Below are 12,532 nucleotides of genomic sequence, written 5' to 3' on the forward strand. Positions count from 1 at the left end.
ACATGGTTTTCATTAGGCATCTCCACGATCCACATAGCAAAAGAACCTACGTTATATTCTGGTTTTCAAGTGGAAACATTTCACGCAATTATTACATTTTGATTCCTTTATTTATATAAAAATATAGCAATGACATATTAATGTTCTCGTAATGAAGTAGTATAAGAATATAATGAAATATAGAATTTGAACAGATTCCTACCTTATGACAATTATTAATGGGAATTCGATTCTTTTTCTTTTTTACTTTCTTATCAGCCATTATATTATTATAGTAAAATAACTTTGTTAAATTAACACTCGTGTTAAGGTGTAAAAAACCTTCTTTAATTACGGAACAACTTTTTTCCTTAAATCCTTATTCAACCAATTTTAGTTAATATTAACTGCAATTTTTTAGTTTTACGGAATATAGTTGCAACAAAAAAAAATTGTTAAGAACACTTTTTAATGCAATTAAGAATGCTAATTTGTGTTTCTAAATATGTGACAACTCTTCAAAAAATGTCATTATTATTGATGTGCCAACTAAAATTAAAGAATGCAAATGAAAGTATCCAAACAAAAATAAAATAAAAAAAAGATTAATTTAATTTTCAAAGAGTGGGAACTATTTTACACTCTTTAATAAATCTGAATATGATGGCAACTATTTTTTCAATGATTGAAATTTCTATTTTGCAATATCACGGTCATACTTTGAATGAACATGATTCTTATTTAATCCATATTTGTATACATGGAGTATTGGTTTAATGGATACAAAGTCAGGTTAGTGATAAGATATAACTAATTTTAAGTGTATAACTAGAGAATAAATCTTAGCCACACAAATAAATAGAACAAATATTATTTATTTTAATAATGTAAAATAGGCCAAGGGTATTTTTGGAAATTACATTATGAAATTCAAAACCAATAGCTCGAAACCACAATGCCACCTTTCTCGGCCTTCTCCTCCAGCGACTCGTTGTTCTTCACCGATGAAGGCGGCGACGATGTAGGCTCCGCCGCCGAACTCATCATCCGCCTCCACCCTACCAATACCGCGCTCAAACCTTCAACCTGTGCAGCGGGCGCAGGCCTCCCCAGCGCAGTCGCCACGTAGCAGCGGTTGTTAGCGCCGGTAACCGCGCGCCGCATCAGTGATCTAGCGAACAAGTGGTTCATTCTTCACAGGTGACACACACGTGTTTCGCAAATGATTTATTTTCCTATACAAGTCGTGGCGGTCCCTACAGTCGTCATTTCATTTAATTATGGGTCAGGACGTCAGGTTGTATTGTAACAAATTACTACAGTAATATTTTCTTTGCTTGTATATGTAATATGATCCCTGTTTTCACTCTTACAATGTATTTATAATCTTGAACCTTTGTAGGGCAATAAAGTTTTAGGAGTTTGCAAATTTACATTTCTGAAATGTTGGGTTGTATAGAATCCAAGTGCAGGCATATTCATTCTACAACTAAGGGAGTACACGAATTTCATATCAACTCTAGACATTCTATTATTACTTCACTGTTGTTAACAAAACACATCACTATTAGAATGATTTTACTTCACTGTTGTTAATAAAACACATCACTATTAGCATGATTTTACTTCACTATTGTTAATAAAACACATCACTATTAGCATGATTTTACTTCACTGTTGTTAACAAAACACACCACTATTAAAACGATTTTACTTCACTGTTGTTAAAAAAACACATCACTATTAGCATGATTTTTCTTCACTATTGTTAACAAAACACATCACTATTAGCATGATTTTACTTCACTGTTGTTAACAAAACACATCACTATTAGAATGATTTTTACTTCACTATTGTTAACAAAACACATCACTATTAGCATGATTTTACTTCAATGTTGTTAACAAAACATATCACTATTAGCATGATTTTACTTCACTGTTGTTAACAAAACACATCACTATTAGAATGATTTTACTTCACTGTTGTTAACAAAACACATCACTATTAGAATGATTTTACTTCATTGTTGTTAACAAAACACATCACTATTAACATGATTTTACTTCATTGTTGTTAACAAATTACATCACTATTAGCATGATTTTACTTCACTGTTGTTAACAAAACACATCACTATTAGCATGATTTTACTTCACTGTTGTTAATAAAACACATCACTATTAGCATGATTTTACTTCACTGTTGTTAACAAAACGCATCACTATTAGAACGATTTTACTTCACTGTTGTTAATAAAATACATCACTATTAGCATGATTTTACTTCACTGTTGTTAACAAAACACATCACTATTAGCATGATTTTACTTCACTGTTGTTAACAAAACACATCACTATTAGAATGATTTTTACTTCACTATTGTTAACAAAACACATCACTATTAGCATGATTTTACTTCAATGTTGTTAACAAAACATATCACTATTAGCATGATTTTACTTCACTGTTGTTAACAAAACACATCACTATTAGAATGATTTTACTTCACTGTTGTTAACAAAACACATCACTATTAGAATGATTTTACTTCATTGTTGTTAACAAAACACATCACTATTAACATGATTTTACTTCATTGTTGTTAACAAATTACATCACTATTAGCATGATTTTACTTCACTTTTGTTAACAAAACATATCACTATTAGCATGATTTTACTTTACTTTTGTTAACAAAACACATCACTATTAGAATGATTTTACTTCAATGTTGTTAACAAAACACATCACTATTAGAACGATTTTACTTCACTGTTGTTAATAAAATACATCACTATTAGCATGATTTTACTTCCATGTTGTTAACAAAACACATCACTATTAGCATGATTTTACTTCACTGTTGTTAACAAAATACATCACCATTAGCATGATTTTACTTCATTGTTGTTAATAAAATACATCACTAGAACAAAATACATCACTAATATCCCTCAATTCACATAATCGTGCAGGAGTCGCTTGACGAGCTCTCGTAAATCGGGTAGCTGTTGTACCCGACGTAGTGCGGCGGGTACGACCAGACAACAGGCGTCGCATTCGCCGGCGTCACCACCGCGGCGGCGGGCTTATTAGTATCTTCTTTCTTATCCTCACCGACGCTCACGAGCTCCGCGTGGGCCACGCTCTTCCTCAGCTACCACGTGAGCTCAACCGCGTTGATGCTCTCTCCTACCACCACCACCTGATCCTTCTCCGCCCCCGACAACGCCGCCGATTCAACTCCCCATATCCCCACGCAGATTTTTAGGGCTTTGGAGCGGGATTTCTCGTCGCTCATCGACACACGCACCACAATCTTAACCTGCATCATCATCAAAATCAGAATTTAATTGGCTAGCGATTCAATTAAGCAGAAATTGGAGTGATTAGGAAAACGCAGCTTCGTTTCCTTAAAAATTATTTTTTTACTGAGTGAAGTCTGTTTATTTATTTGACAGATCAAGTCAGCTTCGAATTCTTCAACTTGGAGAGTATGAACGTGAAAGTAATCGTTATTTGATTCTGGGAATAAGAAAATTTCCACAATTGGAAGAGTTTCGCGTTACGCAGATGCCACCGCTTAGATTTTGAAAGCATTGGCATCTCTTGCTCCAGGTTAAAATGATTGTGATATCATTCAAAACTCAAAGCAAAGTTGAAGAACGTAATTTTGGATGCAATGACCATTATACCCCGCCTTGTTATTGTGGAGTAAATTTGTGATTGAGGAAACTAATTTCTCCTTAAATTCAAAAATCACATGTATTAATACTAGCCCTTGATTTTCTTGATCTTGTGGTTGTGATTTGTTCTCTAGTTATGTACTTAATGGACATTTGCCCTAGATCACTACTCTACAAAGTCATATATTTATATATATAAGGTGCCAAGCAAAAATATGCAATAATGGCAAAGAATTATTGTAAGATATAACTATAACAAAAAATTCATTTTCATATACCCTTCATTTTTTTAAAATAGCAACTATTTCTATTTTGGGTCATTCCTAAAAATAAAAACTTTAGAAGATTTCTATTTTAGGACATGTACCCCTTAATCCACTGACTCTAATTTCACTACTTTCTTTCTTCATGTCTCTTACTTTAGAGCATCCCCAATAAGAATAGTCCAGCCATAGCCCAACCACAAACTCCTCCTGCCACATCATCAGCACTAAAAATCCTCCTGCCACATCATCAAAACAAGCAAATAGCCCAGCAATAGCCTAGCCACATCATTCAAAATTATATAAAATAAATAATTAACAATCAAACAAAATACGGAATTAAATTTACGACACAGATACGGGAAAATTCAATTATATTATTAAAATTTAAAAAGTACATTAATTTAAAAAAATTACATTAATTTAAAAAAAGAAGGTACATTAAAAAAATTATAAAAAAAGAAGGTACATTAAAAAAATTACATAATTAAAAAAACTAACGTCGTGCAGTCATCCGAGCCCACAACTCTTCAATTAAATCCTTTTGTAGTCGAATATGAGCATTCACTTGGCGCAGGTCGGCATGTGCTTGGAGGCGGCCGACTTAATCGTGAGGTACCCCGCTTCGTACGTTGGGGGCGGCCACTCCGTGGCTTGGACCTGCTTTATTATCGTAGTTCACCCAACTAGTCAGTTGTACACCTTCATCTTCGACAATCATGTTGTGCATGATAATACATGCGTACATTATATCGGCAATGCAGTCGACATGCCACAAACGCGTTAGACCCTTAATTGCCGCCCATCGAGACTGGAGCACACCAAATGCGCGCTCCACGTCCTTACGCGCCGACTCCTGCCGTTCCGCAAAGTAGGCCTTCCTCTCATCGGATGCGTATCTGATCGTCTTCACAAAGACGGGCCACCTAGGGTATATCCCATCCGCCAAGTAGTAGCCCATATCATGTCGGTTGCCTTTAGCGACAAAACTGATGGCCGGACCGACGCCCTGACACTGCTCGTTGAAAAGGGGCGACGAGTTGAGAACGTTGAGGTAGTTGTTCGACCCAGCTACCCCAAAATATGCATGCCAAATCCACAGCCGATAATCAGCTACGGCCTCGAGGATCATCGTGGGATTCTTTCCCTTGTAGCCAGTAGTGTAGAACCCCTTCCAGGCAGCAGGATAGTTCTTCCATTCCCAATGCATACAATCTATGCTGCCTAACATACCCGGGAACCCATGCTTCTCCCCGTGCATCTACATCAACTCCTGGCAGTCTTCGGGGGTAGGGCTTCGAAGGTACTGATCACGGAATATTTCAATCACGCCCTGACAGAAATACTTCATACATTCAAGGGCAGTCGTCTCACCGATGTGGAGGTACTCGTCCCACATGTCTGCCGCGCCTCCGTAGGCCAACTGCCTGATTGCCGCAGTGCACTTTTGAATAGGTGTGTGGCCGGGTCTGCCAGCCGCATCGTGCCTGAAGCTGAAATACAAATATCGACGCTCCAAAACCTCAACAATACGCATAAACAGGGCCCTGCTCATCCTAAAACGCCGCCTGAAAAGGTTGGCGTTAAACCGCGGCTCCGGTGCGAAGTAGTCTTCATATAGCCGCTGATGTGCAGCTAAGTGATCCCGCTCAATCACTGCTCGGCGGTGGACAACGGGTCGAGGTCGAGGTACCGCCGGCTGCAAGGCCCTCTGTAACAACCGGTCTATCTCACGGGACGTATAGGCCTCCAACGCTTCGTTCATTCGCCGTTCGTACTCTCAGCATCCCCACCACTACCACCACTACTACCACCCGCGCTACTCATTTCGCGTTGTTGCTCTTGTACATAAATTAAGATAGAGAGAATACTCGTTAAAATAAGCGGTGCAAATGAAAATGACGTGCAAATCGCGTATATATAGTGTTTTGAAAATTTAAAAAAAATGCTCGCTGATCGCTCGCCGATCCGGAGCCTGCATTAGCGGCCAGCGGATCGGCGAGTGCATCGGCCAGTGCTCGAAAATCGGCGTGCGCTCGCCGATTTTTCCGCCGAAATTCGGCTAGCCGGTTACAATACTTCGACGAGCGGACCGGCTAGCCATTGTGGATGCTCTTACTCATTTTTCTTTTCATCTTTCTTACTTTATCAATCATTCTCACTTATTTTATCAAGTGTGCATTAAAATCCGTACCGTTTCAAATGTTTCTATTTTTTAATAGGGAGGAAGTAAAAATTTGAAAGAGAAATACTGTAGGATGTTCTATAAAGGAACCATGAAGTTGTTCAATTTCTAGAATACCCTATGTTATCAATTCACGGCCCTAAGTTTAAGTATATGCTATTGTGAAATTATAGTGTAAATATTTTAACAAAATTGTAATTTCAAAATTAAAATAATTTTTTATAAATTTTTTTTTGTGGAGGCAGCAAGAGGAGTAGTACTAGTAGTAATTTTTACTAGCAAGTGATATAAATAAATAAATAAAATAGAACATTGGTTGGAATTGGGAAAAGTCACGGACGGTGTCGCATTAGTATAGACATAATAAGAGCATCCATAATGGCGGATGTCCCGACAGTGCTCATAATGGCGGATGTCCCGGCAGATGTCGGATCGGCGTGCCGGACGTCTGCACGGGACGTCTGTCATTAGGCAACATGCATACGGATACGGACGTCTGCTGCGAACACCGGAGTTCCGCGGTTTTCCGGGACGTCCGCAATTGCGTTAACACGACTGACGTCCCGGCGGACGTTCCGATTTTTTATTATTTTTTGTGGATGTCCGTCGGGATGTCATTGGAGATGTCCGCCATTGTGTAGTGGGATGTCCTTATGACGTGACAGTGCAGTGGGATGTCCTTATGACGTGGCAGAAGGTGTTTTTGATAAGTCCATCGGGATGTCTGCCGGACATCCGTCCCATTGTGGATGCTCTAATGGGAAAAATAGGTGAAACGTAATCTATCATGTCCTCAATCCCAACCAATAATCATGGAATCTCTGGCTCTGAAGTCAATGCATATGTGTGTTTCTTTTCTTCCTTCACTAAATTCCCTCTTCCACTTTCTCCATGAATTCCCAATGCCCCACCTCCATTATACCTCTGTCTTTTTCAATATTAGTATCATGTGTTCAATTTACTTTTCAAGCCTCAATTATCACTCATATGCTCACCTATTCACATCCACATTCAAACTCTTAGCTGGTGTTATGGGCAACTCTCTGTTTTTTTCTCAACATATATCACTTACTATTTCCATTTTCATACTCTAGCTAAACAGGGATATAATTATATATTTTGTCCATCCACCATTAGGAGTCTCATTTCTTGGCGGCACGAGTTATAAGTAATATTAAGAAAAGTGGTGAAAAAAAGTTAGTGAAATATGAGGCTCATTCGTATATATTAGTTTTAAATGAAATGTGAGTTAAATGAGTTAGGTGAATGTGAGACCTTATTACCATTTATAGTAAAAGTTAAGCGAGACTCCTATTCGCGGATGGACTAAAATAGAAAAACGGGACTCCTATTCGCGGATGGAGGGAGTATTGTCCAAGGCTCTAAGCATCACAGTAGTACTATCTCGTCCCTAAAAAGTACGAATATTTGACTTTTAGGGTATTTTTGATGTCCAAATATAGTAAGTAGGAAGAGTGACTCTTAATTTAGGACGGGCCGAAATGGAAAATAGTGATTCTTAATCGGGGACGGAGGGAGTATTAACTTGGAATGTCTACAACAATTTGGAATTTTTGGTTATTGATGAGGTGGTTAAACGTAAGATTGATTCTAGACTTTAGGTGTACTCTTGCCGATTATAATTATGAGTCAAATTGTTGGTGATAACAAATGAAGTATGTCTTGACTTTGAAAATTGGAATGGGTAATAAACTATTCATCAAAAACGATACTCCATATATGTTTAGCGTTGAAGTTTGAATAATCAGTTTGAATAATACGTAATGCGTGAAGTGAAAGAATGGTTGCACAAAAGAGTGGGTTTTAAGAGTACCCATGCGGCGGACGACGAATAGGCGATGGGGGGCGAGGACGCGGCGGGTCTCCTTTGCGCCACGCCTATAGCCGCGGCTGCCATAGTGACCGGCGCTCGTCGCGCCGGCTTACATTTCACGATTTTTTTTTAGTTGGCGGAGTTTTTAGTTGTATTTTATTTTAATTATTCGTTGTATAGTTTTACCCATTTGCAATACAACGAATATTCGACCTCAATTACCCTCGTTTTCTAATTATTTACATTGCGATGATTTTAATTTTACCTGATTAAAACTAAAAATATTTTAAAATGAAAATTGATTATAAAATTTGGGGCTATTGGAAGTGTCCACCATAGTGGCGGAAATAAAATTTTGAGGCTATGAACAAAAACTGGGGCGGGGCTATTGGGGTGTCCGCCTTATTGTGGACACCCTAAAGCCAAAAGAAATTTGAGTTAGTTAAAAATCATACTTCTGCCGTCCATAAGATGTTGCCCACTTTCACCATTTCAGTCTGTCCAAATATTATCTATGGTCTTTCTTTCCCTTTTTTGGTTAATGTATTACTACCTCACACTCATATAATCATACTCTCTCCGTTCGCGAATAAGATTTCCATTTTTCCATTTTAATCTCGGTTCATTTTTACCATAAATAATAATAGGGTCTTACATTCCACTAACTCATTTCACTCATATTTCATTTAAAACTAATACTCCATCCGTTCCATAATAGTATAGTCATTTTGTCATTTTGGTACGTTCCATATTAGTGAAATCATTTTCATTTTTAGTAAAAGTCAACACATTTGTTCGCACTTAATTTTTTCTCAGTCTCACTTTATTCTCTTTATGTTTTCCTCTCTTTCTTTTCATTTAATACATTATACACATTTTTCTTAATCTTTGGGCCAGAAAAAAGTGTCTTCACTATTATGGAACGAAGAGAGTATATACATGTGAGATACATTTTTCACTAACTCTTTTCCACTCACTTTCTTAACACTTCTTAAAACACGTACCGCCAAGGAATTAGACTCCCAATAACGGATGAAATAAATATTATGGAATATAACAAAACTAATTTTATAAAAGTGAGACTCTCATTCTACTAACTTTTCCAAATCATTTATCTTCACATCTCTAAAAACTTATACCGATTCAAATATAGACAGCATTTGGGAACCGAGCAGAGTATATGAGCTCAGACTCATCATTCCCTTTCTTCCTTTATGAAGAAGACCGTTAGAATGGATGGAGGCTACCATTTTGTAGTTGGACTTATAGAGAGAGAGAGTGAAACAAGACACACTGAATAATAAATCCAGTCTACTCATAGAGAGAGAATACACACACAATTGAACAGCCATTCAAAACCAACACCAAAACCAAAAAACAAACCAAAACAGAAACCAAAACAGAAACCTTTCTTGTTTCTCACTTATTCACTCCTCCTCTCTCTCTCTCTCTCTCTCTCTCTCTCTCTAAACCATGGAAATCACCTCACCATCATCCCCAAGAGAGAAATCCTCCCCCACAAACAGCTCCAGCAGCACCACCAACACCTCCCTCCCCCTCCCCACCCCACCCCCCACCCCAAAACCCAGATCCCACGACCCCAACAACCCCTACCCAACCACCTTCGTCCAAGCCGACACCTCCACCTTCAAACAAGTCGTCCAAATGCTCACCGGCTCCACCAAACCCGATCCACCCTCCACCCCCCGCCCCGCCTCCGCCTCCGCCTCGGGCCTCGGCATCGGCATCCCTCCCATCAAGAAAAAGCAGGGCTTCAAGCTCTACGAACGCCGCAACAGCATCAAAAACGGCCTCATCATCAACACCTTTTCCCCCAATTCCAATTCCCCCAATTGTTCAATTTCGAATTCGAAATCGCCGGGGATTCTGTCGCCGAGCATCCTAGATTTTCCGGCGCTGATGCTGAGCCCGGTGACGCCGGCCATCAACGAGGAGGAGAGGGCGATCGCGGACAAGAAATTCTACTTCCATCCGTCGCCGCGGACCGCGCCGGAGCCGCCGCAGCTGCTGCCGCTGTTTCCGGTGACATCGCCGCGGGCGTCTACTTCGTGATCGGTCGTCTCTCCTCTTGTACAATTCATTTTTAATCTTCCGTCTTTAGCCATAAATGGATTAATTAACGAAAAAATTGGGGAGAAAGGGAAGGAATTTTTAACATTTTTTGTTTCGTTTTGTGTCTTGTTTGGCTTATTCAGCTTGTTCACAACATTTTTGTTCTAACAATCATATGTTTAGCGGTTGGAATTGTCATTTTTTTTCTCCTTTTTGCACATTTTTAAGGAGTTGTTATGAATGTAGTTAATTGAAAAAAAAGTTAGTGGAAGTACTAAACGAGAGAATGAGAGTTAATATTTAATTGGAGCGATGATTAAGTGTATTAGTTGGGAGGAAAAATTACTAAAAATAGAAATATATTATCTTAGTTGGGACAAAGTAAAAAAAAATTGTCGTTTTAGTTGTGACGGAGGGAGTAATAAAAAAGGAAGAAGGCGATAGTTAAACAACATCTTCATCATTTATTATTTTCTTTAAAGAAAAACAATGATGAAGTTTTAAATTTGTATTAGTAGGAGTTTCTTCTTAGTTTACGACTCTACTCCTACTAGTTTCATTATTGTTATAGTAATAATTATTAGTATAATTAGTCTCGTCAGAATAATTTACTAGTAATGAGAGCAATAGAGTTTTTCCAGATTTTTTAATTATTAAACCCTACATAATAAATAAAATATAGTATGTGCACTAGATGGAGGATTTGAATAAAAATGACTACTCTAGCAAAAGAATAATTCTTTATGGTATAGAATTTAAGAAACAAAGGTTAATGGGAGGATCCTCTCTAAAAAGAAAAAACAGAGGTTAATGGTCGCATCGGATCATATTCTCTGCATATATCCTGTACTTTCATAATTTCGTAATTTTGTAAATAAATGTTAAAAATACAATTTGATAATTTCTTGGCGAAAATAAATAATTTTGTCAAAATGGACAATAGAAAAAGTGGTTTACTTTTATCAAAAATAGAAAAAATAAAATGTACAATATTTTACGGACGGACCAAAATGGAAAAATTAGACAGTACGAGAGAGTATATTGTTAAAAAATTGAAATATAATTCCGATGGTTAATTACCTACCGTCATCAATAATTCCATTAATCACGTGTATAGATGGTATTGTCTAAAATGTCCCCGAGTTAAGAATATGTTACTCCTACTATTAATTAATTAAAAATTGATGAAGGTATGCAAGCTATTACTAGCGATAATGTTTTCAGTAAATTTTACTTCAAAAACATCTAAACGGGCTCCTATTCGCTGATTATGTTCGCGGAGAGGTTATATTAAAAAACGGGGCTCCTATTCGCTGATTAGGAAGTACTATTTGTGCCGGGCTTTTCAGACGAGTTCAATTTTAGGTAAAATTATTAATATGGAGTACGAATTATATACTCACGCTTTGCAGCTTTGACAAAAATATCATGATCTATGCATAATTATATTTAAAACATGAAAATTATCCAAAATCTAACAAAATGACCAAAAAAAATCAGTTTGCAGTCACATAATTTACATAAAGTTAGTGGCAGAGCCACATGTATAGTAGGAGTATATACATGTATAGAACGAGTATTAATTTTTTTTTCTTTAAATTAGTGAAGTGATTTAAATTTCCCCCTAAATATTGTTCTTTCTCAGTTCTATTAAATCCTCATAGTACAATTATTTCTCCCCAGAGTTTAATTCCGAGTAAAGTTTATAGACCTCTTCATAAATCATTACTGCTACTATAATTAAACTTTAGGCTATGAAACATTGTTTCTTTGGGCTAGCAAATTTATCACTTAGATTTATGAAATTTATGTTAGTGTTTGACGTATTGACTAATTAACTTTTCTCGACTTCAAACAACATTTTTGCTATGGTTTTGAATTTAATAAAACAGCCAACTAATTGTTTAGGCTATTAGACCCTCAAATTGTGTGGTGTGCTGGGATAGAGGTGTAGTAGTTGATGCTCGGACCAAAGGTCACGAGTTTGAACTACAGTAAAGCGCCTTTAAAATTTATGTTTATTTGCTAATAAAAAAAATATGATGGTCCCTTCACAAAATAGCGTGTGAATCAATTGTAGGGATTCCAATATCATATGAGTAGCCATTTATTTTTATATGTTTGTAACTATTCAAATTTCATAATCACACAATTTCATATATACCAAAATCGTCATATTTCTTTACTAGTATTTCATATAAATGAACTTTATTTTTCCAATTTTGTAAAGCTTTATGAGACACGGTGTTACTGTAACATAGGTTAAGATTTGGATTCAAACTCGCATTTTCTTTGGTAAACCACTTTTTATTATGGTACAACACGTTCAAACCAAAACGATAATAATATAAAATCAACGTATCAATAAGGCAATATGAAAAAAATGAGCAACACACATGTGGTCATTATCTGCCAATATTCATCCAATCGAGAGTGGTGATCATTTTTAATAAATTGATTAAACACTTAACTATAGTCTGAAATGAATAACTGTTAAGTTGGATTTTG

The 12,532-nt window shown here is 36.9% G+C and overlaps 2 protein-coding genes across 2 annotated transcripts; one reads left to right on the forward strand and one right to left on the reverse strand.

The window, feature by feature from the left end:
* Positions 1-2,942: 2,942 nt before the first annotated feature.
* On the reverse strand, positions 2,943-8,035 carry LOC121808889. Its single transcript, XM_042209451.1, has 3 exons — positions 7,952-8,035; positions 3,189-3,308; positions 2,943-3,140 (listed from the first exon to the last, which is right to left on the reverse strand). Exons 1-3 carry the CDS (start codon positions 8,033-8,035, stop codon positions 2,943-2,945), a joined length of 402 nt encoding a protein of 133 aa, XP_042065385.1.
* Positions 8,036-9,211: 1,176 nt separating this feature from the next.
* Positions 9,212-10,216, forward strand: LOC121806939 (VQ motif-containing protein 4-like). The gene has a single exon (XM_042207116.1). It carries the CDS (start codon positions 9,425-9,427, stop codon positions 10,022-10,024), a length of 600 nt encoding a protein of 199 aa, XP_042063050.1. The 5' UTR covers positions 9,212-9,424; the 3' UTR covers positions 10,025-10,216.
* The last annotated feature ends 2,316 nt before the right edge of the window (positions 10,217-12,532 follow it).

The sequence above is a fragment of the Salvia splendens genome, chromosome 6, assembly GCF_004379255.2.
Source record: "Salvia splendens isolate huo1 chromosome 6, SspV2, whole genome shotgun sequence".
Taxonomy (NCBI): domain Eukaryota; kingdom Viridiplantae; phylum Streptophyta; class Magnoliopsida; order Lamiales; family Lamiaceae; genus Salvia; species Salvia splendens.

What these genes read in the sequence shown, in the direction of transcription:
- LOC121806939 (XM_042207116.1), top strand. Translation starts at nt 9,425, where the DNA reads ATGGAAATCACCTCACCATCATCCCCAAGAGAGAAATCCTCCCCCACA.
- LOC121808889 (XM_042209451.1), bottom strand. Translation starts at nt 8,035, where the DNA reads ATGGCAGCCGCGGCTATAGGCGTGGCGCAAAGGAGACCCGCCGCGTCC. An exon ending in ATTCGTCGTCCGCCGCATGG is followed by an intron (nt 3,309 to 7,951) that starts GTACTCTTAAAA and finishes ATGATGATGCAG; the next exon opens with GTTAAGATTGTGGTGCGTGT. An exon ending in CGGGGGCGGAGAAGGATCAG is followed by an intron (nt 3,141 to 3,188) that starts GTGGTGGTGGTA and finishes CTCACGTGGTAG; the next exon opens with CTGAGGAAGAGCGTGGCCCA.